Source organism: Lepeophtheirus salmonis, chromosome 5 (genome assembly GCF_016086655.4).
Source record: "Lepeophtheirus salmonis chromosome 5, UVic_Lsal_1.4, whole genome shotgun sequence".
Lineage (NCBI taxonomy): Eukaryota > Metazoa > Arthropoda > Copepoda > Siphonostomatoida > Caligidae > Lepeophtheirus > Lepeophtheirus salmonis.
The window spans coordinates 28,311,619-28,336,738 of NC_052135.2; the positions used below are offsets into that span (position 1 = coordinate 28,311,619).

General features: G+C 29.2%; 1 protein-coding gene and 1 long non-coding RNA gene across 3 annotated transcripts in view; both read left to right on the top strand.

The window, feature by feature from the left end:
- LOC121118367 (uncharacterized) overlaps window positions 1–25,120 on the top strand; it is a 109,367-nt gene that overhangs the window by 17,512 nt on the left and 66,735 nt on the right. Inside the window, exon 2 of the mRNA XM_040712938.2 lies at window positions 22,100–22,274. Coding sequence (XP_040568872.1) covers window positions 22,100–22,274 — 175 coding nt within the window. The remainder of the gene's footprint in view (window positions 1–22,099; window positions 22,275–25,120) is intronic.
- LOC121118368 (uncharacterized) lies at window positions 13,932–15,130 on the top strand. Of its 2 annotated transcripts, XR_005864417.2 has the most exons (3): window positions 13,932–14,468; window positions 14,525–14,795; window positions 14,898–15,130. It is a non-coding gene; the product is annotated as an uncharacterized lncRNA (long non-coding RNA). The 2 variants fall into 2 exon arrangements; XR_011780435.1 differs by having other exon boundaries at window positions 14,525–15,130.

The window sequence follows — 25,120 nt, forward strand, 5'->3', positions numbered from 1 at the left end:
CTAAGTGTTATCTCACTATCACAAAAATTTACAATGTATTTTGCTGTCAGCTGTTAATTTTTTGCTTCTTTTCCCCTAATCAGTAGTTGAACATTGATTGGTTGCATTTGAATTAGCTATCGTTCAGCTGTGACCAATTCCTAACAATTATAACAATTACATAGTCGAAAAGAATGAAGTAATTACCAACTGATTTTGGCCCTTTTTTTGGTTTCTTTTTTGAGGAAAGTTTACAATGTTCAATAATATTTACGACATGTGTAGTATTGAGACTGGATTTCAGAGTGACTTTCTTTCCTGGATAGGTATTGAGTGATATCTTAGTCCAATTAGAACCTTTATTCGACCAAAACCAGAGTCTCAGACCGTTGACCAAATTTAATCTTTTTCAAATGGTGGAGCAATTTTTTTCAGTATCACTCTATGGACCAACTTTTTGACTGTCTGATACGATAGACTGATCTTTTTTTATTACTTAGATGAACTGTTATTGGCGTTGTTCTTTGTTTTTATGTAAAAAAGAGCAGAGGAAAAGCTGGAATTCTCTAAAAATCTAAAAAGTACTCGTACAGAGACATCAAATGAGTATTAAAGCGTCATAACTCAGTCATATAAGTCTTAATACAAAATAAACAAATTTAATGAATCTGTATACACTGAAGAAACAAATACTATTTTATTTTATTTGTTCTTGAACGACCCAAAAACCTCTATATGATGTTTACAACAACCAGCCTGTGTAACAACCTTCCCTTGTGTAGGTTGTATAATATTATACATACAATATGCGTAGGTTCGATACCCAGTTCCTCCTAGAGAAGTCATTATGCAATAAATGTAACATGTTTATTGACTTCAATTTCCTAGGTCAGATGGATTAGTTGTAGGTTTAAAATGTCTACTTATACTTAGTTGTTGCAACTCCATTGAACAATTGAGAAGGGAAAAACCCATAATTTTTTGGAGTAAAACCCAAAATGGTAATTGAATCTTGTATGGACACGATTATAATCTTTGAAAAGTACCCGTTACATATATTATGTATGTATGTTTTATATATATGTATATAAAATGTTAATTTAACTTAAAGATAAATTTATATTATAATTTTAATATATTTATATATAAATTTCTACAATGCCTAATCAACTAATAAAATAAAATAGATGTGATGCTTCAATTAAATTATCAAAAGCATCTTGTATAAATATTTTTTACAGTGCAAGAATGGGTAAAGATTTATTGTAATTTGAATATTATATGCATGAATATGAGTAGTACATAGCATATAAATAAATAAAATACTCTATTTTTATTATTTATATATTTAAATGCAAGTATCTGCATGAGCATTATATTAAAAAACGTTCGTACATCAAGTCATACTCGGGATATACCTGTATGCACCTATGTAATAAATATCCATAAAATTGTGTGTATACTTATAATTATGTATGCATATCTTTTTCTACTCGGGCTTGCATAATGGGAAGGCTTTTATTTTCGAATAAATCTTATTTAGTCTCCTCATTTCTCTATTAACTACTATTTATTATTATTTGTATATACTTTGTTCGTTCCTTCAGTAAAAGTTTAAATAAATTTATGGTCTTGCTAAGTTTTTGACATTTTTGTTCTTGTTGATGTATATGTTTAAATCTGGCTCTTTTGTTATATAAACGTTTGTCATTATTATATGTACTTATGAAAGTTGTACAATTAATTTAACGATTCAACTTTTAGTTTGTCACATTATTCATGAAGCTCTTTATGTTATTGACCATTACTATACTTACAGTATCTCCAAAAATGGATGGTGGTATTAAAAATATCCGTTTTATAGTTAAAAAAAATGTTTTTGGTACGAATAAAATGAATTTTTCCCGATACAATCATTAGGTAATATTGAATTTTTCTGACGCAATAATTTTCGATGATTGTATGATACATCAGTATAAAAGGGCTCAGAAAACACCACAGGATGTTAGTTGAAATGCAATATCCGAAATTGTGATAGAGCAATCTTTGGAGACTAGGGTTAAGGCTGTTGTCATGATAGAGTGTGGATCTAGCCAGAGAGAGGTTGCTCAAAGGTTACAGATTCCTCTCCGGACCATTGAGAATTGGTGTAAGAAAAGGAAGGATGGACAAACCATTGCAAATCACAAGGTTCGAGGAAGGGAAAAAAAAGTTAGCAAAGTTCCCAAACTGGTGATGTCAAAATCTTTGACCAATAAGAGGCAATCCACAAGGAAACTTCCAGCAAGATTGACTTTAAAGGGCTATCCAATATCCAAGTCATCTATCCACAACTACCTGAGGCACTCTTTGAATGTTTTGCCATACAAATCTCGTCTGCACCCTAAACTTTCAGAAAAACAAAGGAAGGCCCGGCTTCAATTCTGTCGTGAGCGGAAGCACTGGAGTACAGATGACTGGAAATGTATCCTCTTCAGTGAGGAAAGTCCATTTGAGCTATTTCACGCCCTAAATCTCCAAACAGATCGGGGTTGGGCAAGAGATAAAGGAGATGTGGAACCCACTCCAACTGTGAAATTTCCCCCCTGAAAAGTCAGGTTTGGCCGTTATCAGCCACCAGGCAGTGGCAGATCTTCACCTTATTCCACGAAACCAAACTGTGACGGCCAAGTACTACTCAACGGAGATCCTCAGCAAGTCTCTGATGTCAACTTTGTCTTGTACTGAAGAAACTGGACCTCCTTTGAAATGGAAAATGTTGTTTAACACATCAAGAGCCATTTTCCAGTAGGATGGTGTCCTCGCTGGCCCCTCCAAAAAGGCACAAAAGTGGTGTTCAAACAACTTGGATTCTTCCTGGGGCCTACCAACAGTCCTGATTTGTTTCCCATTGAAAATTTGTGAGCCTTGGTCCAGAGGGAACTCAATGAAAATGCACCTGCAACTTCAGAGGATGAATTTAAAAAAAATCTGACAAAGGCATGGGAAAAAATTTCTCTAGATACTTTGAATAATATGTATGAAGGGATGCCAAATCGCATAAGAAATGTATTGAGCTTAAAGGTCGTCATATTGGGAAATAAATACAGTTTTTTCCGAAAACTGCCAATTGTTTAGGTTATTTCATGATTTTTTTTCAAAAACCACAGTCAATTTTTGGACATACTGTACTATGTGCGAATAAATATAAAAAAGTAATATTGTTAATTTTTTACTTAATACAAAAAAAAAAAAAAAATATTATATGTAACCTATACAGGATCAAACAGAGAAACATAGTAAATGTCAACTTCATAAAAGGCCTCTTCTTGTTGCTTTGGGGCCTCTTGGCGACATTGCCCGACGCTTTAGAACATAGCAGACTAGTGTAATTGGAGGAGCCGCTTCTTACTCGAGCTAACTAAGCAATAGTTGCACTTGGCATGGTTTTTTATGATAGTTGTTGATTGAGTTGACACTGCCACATCTACACAACCCCAGCGAGTAGCTCTTGAACAGAGTGTATATACTTTTACATCATACAAGAGAGTGTTTCATTTTTTACCTGTCCGAGATAGATACACTCCATGGCGTCATTGGTTTACGAACTATAGTGAACTTAATTTAATTTCTGGCAATCTCTGGCCATTATGAACTAAAGTCAAACGGTATAGTTAGTCTCTTCATGGATTTTACAAACCTCAAACGACCTTGTGATACATTTCCAACTGGAGAACCCTTAGTTCAAAGTATAGACAGTTGTTTATCTGCTTTTGCAGAAGCTGATCTAACTAGTGGCTACTTCCAAATACCACTTGATGAAGAGGGTTTATGTTTAACAACATTTATCCTAGGTGAAGGCATGTTTTTTTTTATCTCCACGCAGTTATGGGTATCAGTGCTAGTTCTGATGAAGTTAATATTCTTTCAGACGTTGTAGTCGAACGTGTAAAAAATACCACGAAATTTTTTGATGACTCCATCATTATCGCACCGAATTTCAATATATTGTTTGGACCACTAATTCTGTTTCTCTTAAATGCTAGAGAACACTCCATTACTATATCTAAAAGATAACTTCAAGTTGGGACTAATGTACAATTCTCCAGTTTTGAACTCTCCGAACATAAAATATTTCCTTTAAAGAATTGGTTTGCTGCTATTGAGTAATTTCGGTGCCCCAAAAATGTAACTGAGTGCCGAAGTTTATATGGTAAAATAAACCAACTATCAGGCTATTTTACTCTTCCGTAATTTCCTACGATTAAATGAAGAAAAACCTAAGAGTTTTTTAAATAGTATTTTTTTAGGAAAGATTGAGAGAGTCAATATAGATCACATCGTTTAGACAAACAATATCTTGAATAATATAATACAAAATAAGTAGAAAATAAGAGACAATAAGCGTTTCCAATCATATTACTTTTGTATTTTCCTTTTTCAGAAAATGAAAACACTGCAATGGTATGTATAATATTGCTTTTACCGGGTAAATCCTTTCTAAAACAATTTTCAACGTTCTCCTTATTCTCGTGAACTGTAATAGTAGGTATATAATTATATTCCAATATTATATTGAATAACTAATTATTATTAATAAAAAAAGGAAAAGTATACATAGGAATCCTGGTTAAAAGAGGTCTCATTCCCATTTTCAAATAAAAAAGTTGACTAGTTTTGTTTTCATTCTTGTACATTTATTTTTATCTGTTTTAGACAAGTCATCCTCAAACCAACCATTGTTGAGTGTGCAAACATATTTTATACATTAAAAAATATAGTTTATTATCTGTGGATTTATTGCTTTTCCTGTTTTATAAGAGTGTATCTACTTCTAAGTCAAAACTTTATTCCAACATATTCTTTAAAAATATATTATTTGTGTATTTTTGATAGAAATAATATTTTTCTCAGTTTTTTTAGCTTATAAGGTAACTCAATTAAGCTAGAACCTATTGACAAATCATGAAAAAATTAAAATATCTGTTTTTAGGCTATAAATTAAACACAGTAAAAAATTGATATTATGTGTAAAATATATTACTATTTATTCAGAAATAGTTGATAGCATGACTTCTTCAAAAAAAAAAAAAAAAAAAAAAGGAAGAAAAGGCGTACAAAATTAATTTATAGTTAGCCAATGTCGCTATTTCAACTATGATCTATTTTTCATTAAACATTCTACAGGATATGAATAGTTTAACCATGTTAAATTTGAATTTAATACAAATTGCACCATAAACTGAAGCATCACCATGTTGATAGCCTAGAGTTGATATATTTCTTAAATAAATCGACAAACTTAAACCTTTAAAAAGAAAAGTAAAAAGTAGCTATGTGAAGTTTTGGCCTGTTAAATTACACTCTTTTTGAATTCATAAATACGTAAAGCCACCAGCTCTAAATCAGAAAAAGTCACCTTATGGAAATACCGAACAGATAATAATAGTCTACTTTATTCTTCCCTTAAAACGAGTCGTGATAAGTATTTGATGGCCACCTAAATCCATAGATTCATAGAGTTGCTCATTTTTTGTAGTTCGAAAACTAAATAGTTTTTTTATATTTTCCAATGCTGTTAGCATTGTTATCTAATTCTTGAGGAGAAATGCTCTAAGTATAAAATGCATGTGCTCATGAAAGATGGAAATTTTTAGCGAGGATCTGTTGGGGAATTATAAGATTAAGTCCTTGTTGTACTAATAGTATAATTGGGTATCCACATCCGAGTTGTTCCTGTCTATGTCCTTAATAGATACGGAATAGGATTTGTGTTTATTTCCTTCTTCACCAATGCATAGATACTTGTAACTAATCTCATAATACTTGCTCACCTCCAAAACGATTGTTCAAATTCTAAGAGTTACCATATTACTTTTCACTTTTTTTTTACATACCAAAAGTGTTTAGAGCTTACAACTATATTGATTCAGTTCCGATTTCGTTGATGTTTTCATCCCCATGTGTCACATTTTAGAGAATAGGTAATATTAATTGAAAAACTTTGTGCCATTTGATGCACCCAATTAAAATAATTAACTAACCTACATACGGAAACATTTAAAAAAAAAAAAAAAAAAAAAAATTTTTTATATAAAATCTTTTAGATCTCTATTGATATATTTTATTGAATATGATCAAAATTGAATAATATATAATATATATCAAATCACTCTATAAATGGTTTCTAATTAAATTAAATTAATAATATGTTAAATTAATTTTGAAATATTCACTCATTTATATATATATGTACATATACATATATGTATATTTATGCAAATTAAAATAGAGATCTACATATTTGATGATGCATTTTATCTTAGCCCCCAATACCATTACAACTTTACTGCTTTTTTACCCCCCTTTATATAAAAAAAAAGTTATATATATATTTTTTTTTTTTGCATTAATCAAAATAATTTATTTTTAAGTAAGGCCAGATTAACTTTATACCTAGAATTTATAGTAATGATGCGGTTAACTATAATATTTATAAAATAATTTGTTACAACTTTTCTTCTTTTTTTTATACTCATACATATATAAAGGTATAAAAAGTTGGAATTAAATTTATATTACTTTTACAAAATATATTGTTTTTTATTAATTATTATAAATAGTCAAAATATTTTTAATTATTTTTACTTTCTTCAAAAGTTTAAATTAAATTTTCAGAAGGTTTTCTTTGTTAATAGTTAAGTCCATAGAGAAAGAAATACATGGAGACATCAAAGGGATTTTGTTTGGCAGTTCGGCAAAGTAAGTCTACAGTATATTAAAACCTTCAGTTTACTGTAAGGAATGTCAGCCACCGTGTACTACATTAAAATATTAACACATTGAATTTGAAACTTCAACAAGATATAATTTATTTATTAAATATAGACTTTCAACAAAATTAATACAATAAATAAGTGTGTGTAAGCTCTTTTAATAATTAATGTAGCCACCTTTATTGACAAGGCTGGCTTCGAGGAGGTGGTCGAAAGCCTGTCACCTGCAACAGATGTAGTCATCTATCATGGTGTCCCAGTGGTGGGTGATAGTGGTTGCGACGGCATCGGTGTTTGGATGACCGATATTACAGGGCCTCTCCTCCACATGCAACCAAAATATGTTTGCATCAGGGTTGTAAGGGATCCAAAAGTGTCGAAAAATAGTTCAAAAGAACTCAAAAGAACTCAAAAGACTCATTCAAAACAAATTTATAGAGTCTTGCAACGGAGGAGATTAGTTTTTTTAATTCTGTGTCCAAAGTGGCCTCTCCACCCTCACAAGGTTCTTTCTACACAATTTTTGATAGCTCACTGGACAGTCTGGCTAGTACCTTTGCTAAATTATTCACTCATCTTATTTCTTGTACGAATCTATTTCTCTTTAGTTGGTTCTCATAAGTAGAGCTGTAAATATTATGCATTTACTCATATGTGACTCTTTATTTTTTTTTGTTGACAATCGGAACTATATTTTTTATTTTCCAAATCTGTTGTAATAGTTCTTTAATTCTAGAGAACAGAGCATCTATGTAATTGTTGAGGAGTTGTTATACGTATAAGTTCTTGTTCGATTCAGAGTATAATTGAAAGATCGACATTGGAAGATTGCAAGACACGGTGTAGGATTTGTGTTTATATTCTTCATCTCATAGCTGCATGCATCTAGTATAATATTAGGTGACACAAGCTCAGACACGGAGCAACTTTTTATTACTTTAAGACTAGTTTTGGGTCTACTTTGTGTTTTGAACGTTGATTCAATCTCAATTATTTCTTATTAATCTATAAGAATTTATCAAAACTCATATTCAGATTCTACTGAGACTGATCAAGGGCGCTATGATTGCTCATTTTTCAAATATTAAAAAAGAGAAGCCACAATGTGTTTTTTAATTCAGCTTTTATTCTTATTTAATTTAAAAAGTTAGAAGTTTGTTTTAATTTTAAGAATATCTATAATTAGTTTTATAGATAAATTGAATTGTTCAATGGCTCCCTATGTCCTTTCTACTAAACAAAGAATAGTTCACCAGCTCCGAAGAAGAACGTAATCAAAAAATTATCGACTGATATTAAGTCATTTTTCTTATTCTGTTTTTTAATTCAAAGATATTATGACATTAAATATCCAGACTCTTCATACAAAATTTAGTACTAAAATTATATTTATTTGATTTGCAATCAAGGGAAGTCATTTTAGTTGGACTTGAGCCAACCTCTTAATGAAATAAATGATTTTATCTATATCGTGTTAAATGAAATAGCTTAGTTTGTAATATTCTGTTCTGTCGATTTTTTTGTAGCAAATTTTTTGAAATGATAACTTGAAATTTCATCTATGAACATCTATGAAAATAATGAACAGGTTGTCTCATTATAAAAACATGTATTTATAAATATATATACGGTTCTCCATTATTGGTCAGATGGAGTTGCACTAATTTAATATAAGGAAACATTTGTTAACTGCAATTAATTCATTTTACCTAGAAAATATATTGAAGTCAATAATCATAACTAACAAATGTACATTTTTTGGTATAGTAACAACCAAGATTCGAACTCACTCACACTGAAAGCTTCTTTCTTCATTACACAATACTATATTTGTTTCATATTCATCACATTTAATATTAATTTAGATATACAAAACTTCCAAGTATTTCTTAGATAAAGTTCAGTTTAAATCAGGGGCATACATACTGAAGCAATTCGAAGGAAAGAAGGGACAAATATAACAATAGAGAAAGTAAAAATCCTTATGAATTGTGATTCGTTGAAAATTTTTTATAGCACATAGTTTTTCTTATGTATCATGTCTGTGATGGGGATCTTTGTGGAGAAAAATTTAGAGATTCCTTCTTCATAAGCTCTATTAAGGGGTTCATGGTATTTTTTATTCTATTTTAGATTGAGGGTGTATAAAAGGGTGACCTTAATGTATGTATATGTTTATTGGTTTCATTATTATTTGTTACTTCCTTCCTTATAATCTCTTCAACGCCCTAATGTTTTAAATGTAAAAAGTGTGTAAAGTTTAAATACCTTTGCAAAACTGTTGTGTACCACTTTATTAGTCAAATCAAATGTATAATTCCCACTTGGTATGTGACTTTTCTTTCTTTTACTTAACCCGTACCGATTTGTCAGCTCTTATCTATGGGCCTCTTCTATTATACCTATTTCTAGGATTCAATTATAAAAAGGTTTAGAAGGACAATAAAAGTCAATTTCAGATGGGAAGACCGCTATAATTTATTAGAGATAATAGAGTTTTTTTTTTTTGTTTTTTTTAAATATTGAAGACGAGAAATATCAATATTTTTGAGATAAAAAGAATAAGATGATGATTCTATTCGTTGTCAACCACATTAAAAGTTATAATTCTCATTTTACTGACCAAATGAATAAAAAAAAAAGTCTACATAATTACATCTAATTTAGCGAAAAAGAAGAAACAAAATTGTGGTTTAATGCAATCTGTTATAAAATACATTTTGTGGTGAGAAAAAATACATCTATAGATGAAAATAAGCAACTAAAAAGTGTGAAAATAAGTTTTGCAACTTATTTTAAAGACAAAATTGTACATATGCACATTATACAGGTTTGTATCCGTTCAATCTTTTTTCGTCCATTTCAATAAAGCTATATTTTTTAAGTATTTTAATTTTTTTTTTCATTTTTTTTTAAATTGCAACGACGACCATTTGATCTTTATTTGCTTAAATTTTGTTGGTTACGGGAAAAAATCACTTGTAAATATAACTTTGTGACATATCACAGATGACGCCATTTTTTCTCATAATGTATGCCTTTTTTTTATATCTTAAGAATTCTTGAAGGTTGTGTAGTTAGTTAAGGCTATTATTCATAGAAGCATTGCATTACCCCTAGTGGAGAAAAAAGTATTCTTGTAGTCACTTGAATTAGTAAAAAATGATCACGTAGTCATTTTTTTGCCACTTTGTATCAGCAAAAAAAATAAAGGACTGAACGGAGACCATCATTTTCTACTCAATATACAAGCTTGTGTATATGCCTCGTCAAAATCAACGTGTTATATTTATATAGATATAAAAATTTATTTTTTAATTAATATTAATATTTATACTTCAATTAAAGAAACTCCGTTGTGTTTCTGTCACTAAAAAGACAATTACTCGAATGTACATTCATAATATATAAGAACAAAAAGTTTTTAATGAAAAAAAAAGAATGAAAAAAATAGACAATTTCCTGGTTTTTGATGGCATATAATGTATAAAAATATAATTGAACTTCACAGCTGGGTTTTCTATTTCTTTCTGTCCTATTTTTATATTTTTTTTAAAAAAAATATTAAAAAAAAAAATGTAATTAGGGTGTCTCATTTTTCGGAAAATGTCTTTGGGTGGTATCCCGGGAAATAAATTTTTAAATTTCAAGTTTCTGTTAGTATAATAAATAGATTGAATTAATTGTTTATATATATATTAAGCTAGTCCTTCACCTATTTCCTCCATTATCATGTTTTTCATTTTCAATACTTTAATTAATATTGCAAAATTGTTGTTTAGAGCCCTTTTTTAAATTCCGTAACCCTATCCGAATCGCAAAAAGAAAGTTAAATTGTAAGCGATAAACATATTAAATTTTGTTATAAGTTCATGCGGGATGTTTGGGGAATCCTCGAAGATGTAATATCCAAATAAAATGGGATCCTGGGAGAGAAACCCCTACTCTAGTACATTTTCTCGACTTTTTGGCAAGATGAATTTATAAATGTGTATAATATGTATATATAAAACCAATGTTACCAAAAAAAAAAATGTCATTATATCCATCCATCCATAGAGAACAAGAAAATAGTTTGATACTTTGTGTATATAATTTGGCATGTCAGAAATGTTTTTTTTTGTTCTTGAAAAAAAAAAAAGCGGAAGTGACTCCTATTTTATTGTTTGAATAAGAAGTAGTTGAACAATCAATTTCAAAATTGACAGTTTCAAAAAATAAAATAGGGGGGTTTATATAAAAAATAAATAAACATAATAAAAACAATATTAAATTATTTGGCTTTACTTCAAACTTTAGCTTTTGATTATATATTTATTTAAAAAATAGATGAAATATTGGCAGTCTATGTATAAAATGTTTGATTCAAAGAGAATGAAAGGCTTTGGATTTTCTCTTGTATTATTGAAAAAAATATATATTTACATATTGGGCAGTTCAAAGATGTCTTCGAAAAGTCATCTTCTAGGAAATATTTTTTGCTTTCATGTTGTATAACGGTAAAACTTACCTCATAAGAAAAAAAAAAGATACGTTACCACACGAAAGGTTCTGTATTTACTCATAAATAAAAATATACTAGCACAATGTTATCTGGCATTGTTCGGGGCAAAGAGGGAGCGTGAAATCACATTGAAAATGATCAATGTTATTTCTTCTTAATGTTTAGAGCATTTCGGTGTAACGGAACCTTTTTTCCAAAAGTGAAAGAAAAAGACCTGAAAACTAATGATAATTAGCCAAATAAGTATCATACTAGTTTAGTAGTGAAGAACTTGACTGAAAAGGATGTCAATTATGTAAGTCTAAAGGTTGTTCAAACTCTTTTATATCAGTTGAGAGTACGTGTAATTTAAAATTAGGAACGATAATCAAAATGTCTTTATAGAAATAATAAAATGACAAATACATTTGAACTATTATTATAAATGATGAAGAATCAAGAATTTTTTTTATTCCTGTCCTTTTGGAAACTGAGAAAAAATATAAATAATTCTTAATACTTCGTTTGTCTATAAGGAAGAAAATAATCAACTTAGATTTAAGCTATGCAGGTAAATAGCCATAATGCATCAATTATGACATAGAAGTTCACTGAAGACAAACAAAATACACTGTAGTGTCTTATGTTAGTGAGATAATGCCTTGATAGTTATATATCTGATTGAGAATAACTTGGACTAGAGGTTCTATTTTGCATTTCAATAACCAGTGATCTCTTTGCTTCTTTGTTTTAGTAAGTCAATTTTTTTTAAAGTTTGACAGTATGCGACAAAAAATTATTAATTATTTGTCTGTTTAACTGCTAAATTTTAATAGATTTCACTACCAAAAATTTGGCAATGATTTTTCCTTTTTAGTATTCATTCTATATGAATATTTTGAATTTTGAAGAAAAAAATTATTTGATAAAAGATTTAAAACTATAACTAACTCTGATTGACTTTGATGGTGTAAAGAAAAGTGACCCAATCAAGCTCTTTTCTTTATTTGACTTTGAAATTATAGTACATCTTTAAATCCAGAGATAAAATAAATAGAATAATAACTTGAGTGATATTCTTTCCTGGAACGGAGTTCGCAAGTCAATGCAATTTATCCCAAAATAAATAACTTTAAAAATTTAAGGTTGAATTGTTTGTATCTTAATGAAAATTTGTACGTTGTTGCACTCATATCTCAAAGTATTACTGTCTGTATATTCAGTAAACTCATTGTCATAGATGACGTTGATTGCTGCAGACAAAAGATTTTAATATACAAAGGCTTTACTTTGCCAATCAACTTTTTTCTCTCTAATGATTTACCGTTTCTGTTTTGGTAGAAAGGCAGACTTCCCCCTCTACTGCATTATCTACGTCACAGCTCCTCCATATTATTTTATTTTACAATAATTAATAATGTTCTTTGATTTTACATTTTCAACTCGTCTTATAAATTCTATTTGCTCATCTTTTGCGTTTACATAGAATATTTCAATCGCACATTAGTTAAATATACATATACATTTAAAAAAAGGGGGTAAACCCAGATACACAAGTATCGTTATCTGGGACCAAAGCCCCCAAGTGCTCCCAACATAGTTACGGCACGGATTAAAAATACATTACGCGTTCATACCCGACAATGCTCGGGAGTGAGTTGTTTTATTGACTCAGACTCTCGAACCTGTCTCGTTCTAGTGGTAATTTCCATAGACAACTTCAACTAATAACGCTGTTGTTGTACTTATTTCAGCTCCTGAACAACTAAGCACTCCGAAGTTATAAAAAGAATAGTGGTAAAACAAAGACCATGTGATCAATATTTGTATCAAAAGTAAGGTCCTTAACGACACTTTTTTTCTACTCCAGGGCCATTAAAGATAACTATTTAGCTATTTAAGCTGCCTCCATGAATTCACCATTTCAACTGAATTAACAAGATAAACTCTGCTAATTGGGCGGGGGAGTTGTATACGGTTGAAGAGAAAATGACAAAAAATGTTAAGTGACATCATTTATGTTATGATAAATACGATATCTTGCGTGGAAAAAGAGATTTCAATATACCCAGGAATCTACTCAAGCTTACATTTTGTTTTAAAGCTTTAGAGTATTTTAAATGTTATCTACGGGTTGAGGGGTGGTTATCGCATGATTTCATGTAAGCTATTGTAAGTAAAAAAAATTGATATACATTTATAAACTCCATGAAAACCTTCCAATATTACAATAGGGAAAAAATATATATACAACATCAATTCCCCTTGGAACAGTGATCTGAAGTAAACCTTCATACCTCTATATATCTTCTAAAGAGTTGACTCACTTCATGAATCTCTTATAGTAAGAAATCCATTGTTCTTACAATCAGCTCCCTCTATGAAATAATCTGTAACATAATATTAACATACATATTGACGGAAAATAATAAATATTGAACAAATTTCTTCGTTCAATATTTCATGTAACACTTCAATACATAGATATTTAATTTGAATTCCATCCATTCCCTCCCTTGTCACCATTTTTATATGAGTATTTAATGCAATATAATACACATATGTATTCTATGGGTAATTTCTAGTAACTTCTGTCAAAGAGAGAGATATATAATATATAGATAAATATATATATGTACATTATAGTATATGTAGAACAACTCTGTGTCATAAAACACACTTGTAAAAACGAGTATGACAAACTTTTATTTGTCAGGGAGAAAAATGTTCATTGTTTATATATTTACAATACATGTGTACAATAAAATGTGCGAAGGATGTTTGTATGGGTGCATAAATATATGTTTTCTTTTCAAGCGGACAAAACGGTAATGGTGTTTATTAGAAATTGCATAGTTACAAAAATGTAGGATATTTGAGAGCAGTGAAAAAACTACTCAAGTTTGAATGATTCAATTTCTTCATTCCTTACATAGTTGTATATGGAGCAATTTTTTTTTTTTCTGTTTTCGAAAGTCGATCACGAATAGTGCTGAAAAGTTATCATATGGTATGAGACGTGGGTGTAGGTTGCCCACAGGAATTTCAACATCAGGAATTGCCTTTTAGGAAAATTACCATCTGTGGAAGATAGTTTGCAATTATTTGTAGTGATTTATCTACCAATCCGTCCAATCTAAAGATGTGTCCGAGCCATATTAGGATCCGTTAATAGTTTTCACATCTTCAAATAAAATAATCTTCTTAATTTTCCAAATTGCACCATAGATAACAGCTGGACCTCGAGATAGGTTAAAAACTATCCCCACCATGTCAAATTCTATGAGTAAAATTTCTTATTTTCTAGGTCAGTGTTGTGTAGTATAAACTTGAGGCTTGAGACAGATTAAAAACCACCATCATCGCTTGAAGAACCATAGAAAACTCTCCAATTTTCCCAATACATTTTTACAATGGCAGCTTTGACGGAGGCTATCTATGCTTTTCTGATTTTTTCCAAAACCCTAAGGATAAATAAGTATGTTTAGGAGGCAGTTTTCAGCTCTTGTCTTTGTGCCACTTGAAGATGTGATATATATATTTACTGATGAGAAAACTATATACGCATCTTTAAATGGGTAAGTCCCATCTTTCGATCCTACAGATCGGCTGATGAATTACTCTACATATGTGTAGAGTATTATTGCAGCAATTTTCCATTTATTATAATTTTTGTGCAGACAATGTTCCTGATGGCAATTTTCTGAAGACAGTATTCCTAAAATCAGCAAGGAAATAACTTATACAAAATATCATCTTTATGATCAAGAGAAAAAATTATTTTTTTTTGCAGCAAAATTATTTGTTGTTTTGATAGACGTTTTTGAAATGCCCTGAATTTGCTATCGATGTTTGTTATGATATGGTCAATAAAAAAAATGTCATAAAAGACATGTATCTTTCTATTCATAAATTCATGTTTTTATTGCTTTCTAAGGTGTATCCAAACAAAACTATTCCTCATGATATTTTATCATGAAGATTCGATTGATGTGAAAATACAAATAATTTTATTTATTTTAATTACTTGATAATCATCATAGGAGGGGACAGGAGAAAGAAACAAGGGGCCATTATTAGAGTTGTCAAAATATGAACTAAAATGATTGCAGAACTTTTTGTAGTTGCAATTTGAACAGCTTTTGTTATTTATTTTCCAAAGCTGTTATCATTATTCCATAATTCTTGAGGAAGGAACATTTAAAGATAAGGTCATGGATAACATAGAGTAAGGCGGATATTTTGTTGAGGAGTAATAAGTAGTGATCTGTTTTTTGAAGTGCAAGAGGAGAAAGTGGGAGCGAAAATTATGAATTTACTGAATTAAGAACCTTGAATATATATAAACTGCCTGTTATATGATTTTGGTGGGAGAAAATGAATTACTGTTACAAAGAGGAGACACTTCTACCTTTGAAAATAGCATTAATAATGTCAAGAAAAATATTATTGTGATATTTAATTATAGATTAATAAATATTGAATAAGGTATCTTTAAGTACAAGAAAGATAAGCAAGAGTTCTTCTTTCACAAGGTCAATAGAAATACAAGGATCGACCTTCATGTAATTGGGCTTCCTATAATTTTCAATTTGATGTATCGTACCTACTGGTGGACAAGACAGATCGATTTTAACAAAACACGTAACCAATCGAATTCTATTTTGTCACCACTGCTAGAATTTTCAATTTGATGAATCGTACTGAATACTGGGCAAGACAGGCAGATTTTGACAAACCAAGCCACCAATGATATTTTATGACGTCATTATTAAAAAACGTGGTGGAAGTCAAACATCAGTCGTAGAAGCGTTATGGTATAACCTTGTATTTCTATTATCTTGTTCCTACAAAGATAGATATTAACACCACACCATTTTATTTAAGAATGAAAAAAGAAAGAAAAAGGAGCACACACACCAACCGTTTTTCCTTTTCAAATTTCTATGTTGTATTTTTCTCTCTACGAAAATCCCATCTTCAGTTATCCGTGTAAATCCTTGTTGGACTTGGTGTAGAATTGAGAATCGACATAACAGCTATTTTTTTATATTTTTACTACATATATACGAAGTAAGTAGAATTTATATTTTGTCCTTTCCCTCTCATAGCCTTTTATTTCGCCAATCCCCCCATCCCCCCCCCCGCTAACAACTTTCGTTTGGAAAGACAATTATTGTTTATTAATTCAATTTAAAATACGAATTTTATGTATATCTTATAACCTAAAATTATAGTTGGGTAAATACATTCAATTTTTCAATCAAATTAAATTTATTCAACAGTATATAGGTGCTTTTTTTAATAGAATTACTATAAAAATTAATATAATTCAAATGGAATGACAGTTATTGAAATAGAAGTTTTGCAAGAAAAATACTTGATTGTATTATTTTACTATTATGTTGAAAGAAAATATTTGATTGGACTATTACACAAGTATTTTGAAATTTTTCGTATATATCTAACTTACAAACACGATTGATGTTTATAATAACATAAAATTTACATCCTTTTCAATATCTTGAAATACTTTCAGCCTAAAGATTAGTTTACCATTTAAAAAAAATTGAGATCAAAGAAAAGAATTATCAGCAGAAAAAATGATTCCTAACGTTCTCTGTGCGATTTAGGAACCATACATACATTGAAAATAAAACGAACATTGATAACTTTTTTAATAGATATTATTAAACCCTTATTTTAATAAGGTTATCAGATGTTTTAGTTTAATATGTAAATATGTGCACCTCAATAACAATAAAAGTTGTTTATGAGCTAAGTTCTTATTGTTAGTATTGAATAATCATTCTTCACTTAACTTCTCCTGATATATTGATCTTTACAAATTCCTTTTTTCTACCATCAATAAGAGGTTTTGTTCTGAAATAACAGCTCTCCTCCTATATAGGACAACCCCTAGTGAAATATTCAATATATTTGTTGTCCTGCTGTACTCGACGACCTATGTCTTAATAACAAGCTTTGAATTTAGTGCTCAAAGTTGTACTAATACGGAATTTTTTTTATCCTGTGGCTATTATGTGACGAAGTTTACGTGCTTAGAATTTGTTTCTGAGAAAATATTGAACTCAGATCCAATTTTGCTCTTATCCACATTAGATTGTATTTCTAAAATACTGACCGAATGCCACGCTTGAATTTTAATGGAGTCAATTGAACAATCACCCTGAAAATTCATTTTAGAGTCCTAAAAATCCCATATTATATATTCATTTATATTAGATTGAGTATTATAACTACATAATGTATACACATATAATGAGGAGAAAATATGACAATGGCATAAAAACGGCTATATTCATAATTCACTATGTACCTATATTTTACAGCATCCTCATAAATTTTTTGAGAGGTATTATACATTCATAGAACCGTATGAATATATATTTATGTAAATTGTACATAAAATAGAATGATAAACTTTAAATTTGTAACTACTTTTTATGTTGTGCTAAAGTTTCCAACTTATTGATCCCTTGTTCTTTGTTAGAGACATAATGAATATTGCATAACTTATAAAATTGTAAGTTCTGAGCATTTTCTAGGTTGCGAGTTTTGTATAGTTTACAATCTAAAGAGCGCTTTTTTATTTATAAAACTGATATAATTATATTTTAATTCTGGAGAAGAGAACATATAAAATGGAGAATAATGTTCAATATTTGTTCGGGAGTTAAAACCAAACAAAGATCAATATTTATACACCTGTGGTAGGTTACTTTAATACTTTTTGTCTACTAGGGACGTCGAGTATAATTAGATATTACTCTACTATAAGTTATAGTCAACATACAATTTAATATCCATGAATCATCTGTCTAAATGAATGAAAAAGTAGAATTCTGCAAGGGGAAGAGAAAAGTTGCATACGTCAAGAGGGAAAACAATAAGGTGGTGTCATATGTATTATCAATAGAAAGACATCTTGCGTGAGTGAAACATATTACATAGACGATGAATCTACTCTAGCGAATATGAGTGTTTCGTCCTTTTTTTTGGAAAGCTTTAGTTATAGCTTACTGTAAGTACCTCGTGGACTCACAATCAGAGTATAATCGAGGATCGATATGAGAGTAATTCCTGAGTATATCCTTGCTAGATACAGAATGGGATTTGTCTCATTGCTGCTTGCATATAATTTAAGGAAACGCAATGTCAGCTAATCTGTTCTCCTCCCAAACTTACATCAAGTTGACTGGGTGACTATATCATTTTTTGGTTCCTTTGTTTTTCAAATACCAAAATTGCTTAGAAATGAAAACTATTTTTACATAATACAATTTTTTTAACGTCATTACCTTTAGTTTCTCCGAAAAGGACCATAAAAAAATGACCAAAATCAGTTGGTAGTTGGTTGGCCATTTTCCCCCAACTATGGAACTATTATTCAATAGCACTTTACAAAGAACTAATTGTAATTAAACCAACTGACGTTCCGAACACTGATAAATGTATAAGAAGAAAACATACGATAGCTAACAAAATAATGCAGTGTAAAATTTTTATATATAATATAATTGAATAAATAATAATATTGTATAAGTATAAATATGAGAACAGCTCACACCAATATAAAGGTTATGTTTCTTATAAACCAATATTAAATAAGTTATATTCATTTTATCTTTGTGCATTGACTGTACATAATATCTAAGTATCCTGTATATAAATTTGATAAATATTTGGTGTTAATAGAGAGTAAAAAAAACTTTCAAATTTAATAAAGATTTATTCTTTATCAGATAGAGAAAAAAATAATTTAATTTCATATAAATTTAAAGAAATAAATAAATCTTCTTTACTAAATATTTATAAGGAAAAAAATAATCTATAGAAACAGAAATATATATTCTTTTTATAAACAGGGATACCAACATTTTTATGATTAGGTAAAGAAAGTATTTATCAGCAGGTTTGCTCTTTTTTTCTTCATTAGACTCTCTTTCTCTTACTTAAACAAAATGGGTGTTCCATAATGTGTATCGTTATTTGTTTAGTTGTTTACTCATCAAAGAAAGTTCCTATTGAATAAGCAATAAGTTGTTTATATATAATTAGTAAAATATAAGATCCCCCCTCAAATCGATTAAATTTTGTTTGAAAATTGAAATGAATAAATTGATTTTTAAGTAGGTAGCTAGAGTAGAAGCATTGTAGGGACCAAATGAAATGCATACATGCATCTAGTTTGCATTAGCTAGTTCCATTTTAAGTATGTCTTTTTGTTAGTATTGAGATTTTAAATGTGTATATACAGTTGAATAAAAAAAAATTCATTGAATTTATTTATATGTAAGGAAGTACAGAAAACCTTGTTTTACGGTCACTTTATTTAAGCGTGTCACTACACTAAGTGGCCATATCCAGTTCCCATTAGGAATTTATAATATAAAAAATTGAGCGTGTTTCTACAACCACGAACCAGGGGTTATAAAAATTATTATATGGTGACTACATAGTTTCATAGATTAATCTGCTTTTAACGGTCCCTTTTTGTAACTTACATAGAGTGTTGAGCACAAAAAAAAGGAATGACCGGATATAGACTTAGAGAGAGGATTCAAATAATATGAAACGCCGGTATGCTAAAAAAAAGGGTTTAGGAAAATTGGGGGAATTTTTTTTTGCAAATTACATTTTGCTGATGGATAATTTGCCGAACAGACATTTTGCCAAACAAAGTATTGTTTATATGCTGTGTATGTCATATAAGGTAAAGAAATAAGGGTTCTTTGCAGAAAAATGTTTATTCATTAATTAAATTAATTGATTAAATGATCTTTATATAAACACAAAAAAGTAGTATGTGGTTCGAATGATAATTAATTTTTATCGGAAAAGTGATTTGCACTCCTTCCAATCGAATCACTGTCGTGTTTGCTTATTATTTAATTTATTTAAAGTAATACAACGCTAAGATTCGAACTAAATTCGAACCACATACTTCAGTGGTGGATTTATATAACGATCATTAATGAATATTTTTGAATAACTATATTTTTCTGCAAAAGAACACTCATTAGTTTGCCATACATAGTATATTAACAATACCTAATCATAATAATATCATTTTAAATTCAATTAAAAAGTACAATTGTATACATCAATTTATTGAATATCATGTTTCAGTCAAATGTACCAAATGATCCTTCGTCGAAATGTCCGTTCGGCAAATTGTTCTTTGGCAAAACTATTTTTGGCCAATATTCCAATCACAAAAGAAAAAGAAACCGACATTTAACGTGGTCACCCTGACAATTTGAAGAATGTTTGGAAGGAGAGGAGCTGGGCTGTCATGACGTTTCATTAAATTAGCTGTAATGAGCTATGAGTTGAAAGAAATAAACACAAATGATATACATAGGTAGGAATTACAGAGTTGTCGATCCTCACTTATATTCCGAGTCCAGCAAGGACTTACACTTACAGCTCCATATCAAATCCTCAAACTCAATTTTATTTTATACGGATACAGAAAGAAAATTAGGAATATTAATTGAATGGGAAACAAAACTATGATACAGAGAAGATATAACATGGATATGGATGGAGAAAATAAACACTCCATGGAAGTAACGAAGGATTAATCAGGGATTACAAAACTTTTTATCGAAAGGCCGCGTTAAGGAAATTGTAATTTTTCAGAGCTTCATTCTTAAAACCAATTTATTGTGTGTAAGCTCAAAAGCAATCTTGAAAAAAAAAAATTAACAAATGATTAATTCCCAATTTAGTATTTTAGTTCGTAAATATATATGATTTATTATTTCGATCCATTTTGGGCTAATTATTGAGATGTTTTGAGACAACTAGGAATTGTAAATATATTTAGTCTTGAGCCTTCATTTGATATGTGGGACTATGTTTCTGATGTAACCCTTCAAATGGAATCAATTATCTCTTTTTTATTTATACGATCGGAATTTTTTCGGTTTTTAAATCTAATCTGCAGTGTTTATCATACTAATTTATAAATGGAGATGTAAGATCCAGAATCACTTTTGAGAAAAATTATTCCAGCTTGCTTTTGTGTTGATGGCCCATATTTTAAATATTCATATTAATTAGAATATTTAGTATGTAAAAAAGATAGTTGAAGGGAAAGAAGAAAATAACTAGGATAGCCTTTATTTATTCTTCTCCTCGTCTCTTTTTTAATCGTAGCAAGTGTCACCGGTCCTCCTTATAATGAGTTATGTTTATATTGTTTGATGTATCTAGTATTTATTTACTTAAATGCTGTATATAAAATTGTCTTGTTATTATTTTTTAAATTGTAAATATTAATTATTTCTGGAATAAATGAAGATATTTGAAAAAAATATGTAAAAAAAACCAATTACACAGTTGACACCCAAATCGTTTACAACTCCGATGTTATTTTTTGTCAGAAATTGATTTTCTATTTTCCTTTTCTATTATTAGTGCTATGAACGTTGATTAGTTGAACATGAATGAATTGTTATTAAGATGTGAACAATTTGTGATGAGGAATACTCCCACGGCTGGGGAAAACTGGCAAACTACCAATTGATTTAGAGTATTTTATCTTTATCTTATTGAAGTAGAGGTTGAGGATAGAATAAATATTACTAATTTATGTTTAAAATCATTTAAATATAGATACTTAAACTTAATAACATTTATATAATATATATAATTCCCCCTCTCCTGATAAAAAAAATTAACTTAATTTTTGCAAATTAAACTCATTTCTCATTTGATTTTAGTTATCAATATAATCCTATTTTCCTCAATGTTTGTGTGTATTTCTTAAGAATAATGCTTGTATAGTTTATTTATGTTAATTCTTTGTATTTTCCCACTTTCTTATGATATAACTAACTGTTTTTTACAGGACTATCGTGTAACAATGAAAGTTCACAATCTAAAATCCCCAGGCCCAGGAAGTGTATACCGTGTAACAGAAATCAAAGAAGGCTCCGATGTTCTCCTCGTGATACAAAGAGGAAACAATGAGATCAAAAAATGCTCCTATTCCACTGTCACTGGATTTGGACATCGGATTACGGGTAAGTCCCACACATTGGAGTTTATGCTCAATAAACTGGTTACTCACAAGTTGTGAGTTCAAGGCACTATTTATACGTCTCATAACCCCTTATTTAATTACAAAAGTTATATTTAATAATTAATCGTTAATGCTTTCATTCCATTTTGATCCATTAAAATTACTTGGTTATTATGTATAACTGGAAAAAATATCAAAGGGCAATTGTATTTTGTAATGTGCTACACAGTAGATATTAATTTTGTATTTTTTTTATAAAAAAGTAATAAATAAATCATTAATAAATTGGCCATACACAGAATATTCAACGATTTGATTAATCTCATTATTTGGTTGCAACTTGTATAATTTCCTCACACAACTTTTTCAACTTGTATAAAATTACACCTTGTACACAATAATTATATAAAATTTATGTATTATTAATTATTAGAATATATCAGTTAAGATAAGAAGTCCCTATATATAAATACAAAAAAACAATTTGAATCAACATGTTCAAAAAAGGACTTATTGTCCCCAAAACACCATAAAATATTAATAAGATAAGAAACAGGGATGAGCAAACTTTTTCGTAAAAGTCCCAGAAGAAGAAAGTTATAAATTTCAATGTGTTGCATTTAAAAAATGTCACTTAAATAAAATATTTCATCTTTTAAAACGGGTATATTTACTTACTAGAACACAATTGATTTTTTACAATCATCTCCCAAAATTATCAAAAACTCTGATATTTTTGAGTCAGCTGTCAATTTTCAATTTTTTTTATCCGTTATTAGTGTTTGACTATTGATTAATTGATCTTCAATTAGCTATTGTTGAGCTACTTTGAACAATTTAACTCTGTGAAATTATTCTAATAATTTAACATCAAATTAATTTTAAGCTCTTTTTAGGGTAGGAAAGGCCTAGTTATATGTGTTTTAATGATTTATATTCACCTGAATCACAATTATAACACTCTATTAAAGATTTTTGAGGGACAAAAAAAATTATTTGTCAGGCCATACCCATGTATTGGGCATTCAAATACAACATACATAAACACACTCTAGCATTTTGAAAATTTAAAGCATATTTATAAGATAAATTACTTTTGTAGAAAAAAGTAGCACAGATTTTATAGTACGATCTATGATTTTGCAAATTGTTTATTATGTATATTGAGTTTTTTGTGTTTTTTTTCTTGTGAAAAGAAAAAGAAAATCTTGAGAGGATTCTTCTGTTAAAAATTGCTATTTAATTAAAAGCCAAATATTATAAGCAGGGAAAATAGCAAAATGGAAAGGAGGGGAAAAATGCACAACGGTAATTTAAGAAATTCCCTCTGGGAATATATTTTGATAATCTTTAGCAAAATAAAAAAAAATGGTACATTCATACCCTTAGAATATAAATGTATATTGTATGTTATATAAATATATATATGTATAAACACATAAACTTATGCATAACAGCATAATTATGGTCTTTAATTAGGGGTGTTTAAATCTCTTAACTGAAGATTCTTTTCATATCCTTAATGCTTTTTTACATAAATTATGTTTATATATGAGTATATTTTTTAAATAGGCAAGACAAAGATCAGTTCCAACACTTTTATTTTTGGCTAAATGACTCACTCCGAGTTGGTTTGACTTGCACTTGCCAAATTTTAACACAACATGCCTATGTGAGATGATATATTGTTGAAATCGGAAATTCGATATATTGGCAACTATCCAGTATCCGCATAGTAAAAACAATGGAGAACATTATTAGAAATTTCGATAATTTTTCCTACATTTAAAACATCATTGAAACCACCAAAAAAAAAGGAGAGAAAGGAAATTATCTTCTATTGCATTTTTTTTAGGCTTAAAAATGCCTGATACACAGAATACTCATACTTTGATGTATTAATGCATTAGTTATGACTTATGAACATTGATGAAAATCCTGTGTAGAATGGGGATTAAAAAAAAGCAAAAATCAAGATGGTAACCCTTACAATTTGAAGAATGTTTCGGATGAGATGAGCTAGAATCAGCTGTGACAAGAGAAGAGAGGGAGAAGGAAATAAACATGGACATTGGCTAGAATTTCTCCGATGTCAGATCCCAATTCTACTCCTAGTTCAACAAGGACATAAAAATATAACTCTGCAACATCACAAACATACGAATGTTTAATAGGGTTTTGAATATAATTGAGTCTATTTAGGAAAGGATGTTACTGCTAAGTAATTAAATAGCAATGACAACTCTTAAGTTAAAGAAAATTCATTCCTCAGATTACCCATTTAAAAAAAACTTGGCTAGCTAAAAAATTCGAAAGATTTACATCACTACTTATGTACTTTTTAAAAAGAGTACGTCACAAAAGTTTCCCTCCTTGGTCATCACATTAATTAAAAAATTCGAGATAATATTAATTCATTGTCATGGCTTGTCTTGTTTGTCTTCCATTAAAATCGCTCCTTTTTTTAAAAAAGTCATCTTGCTAACATTACTAGACCGGTATCAAATTAATGAATCTGTCTTTTATAATTGAAATATTTTTTATTCAAATAAATTTGTCTCTCATGAGTAAGCCTTTTATGTCAAGTAAAACATTAACAAACAAGGTGAATGAGCAACTTTTTTTTAAATTATTATAACTCCAAAATGAACTATCAGATTATATAGCCTATTAAAAATATTGTCATTAAAAAACTAAAACTACTTACAGTTACTGATTTATTTTTTTTGTATCTTTATAATATGAATCTGTTGACAAACAAAATAAACTAATTATGACAAATCAAAAACAATGTTTTCATGGATACGGGTACATCTAATCATTTGTAGAATATCGGATTATCTTTTC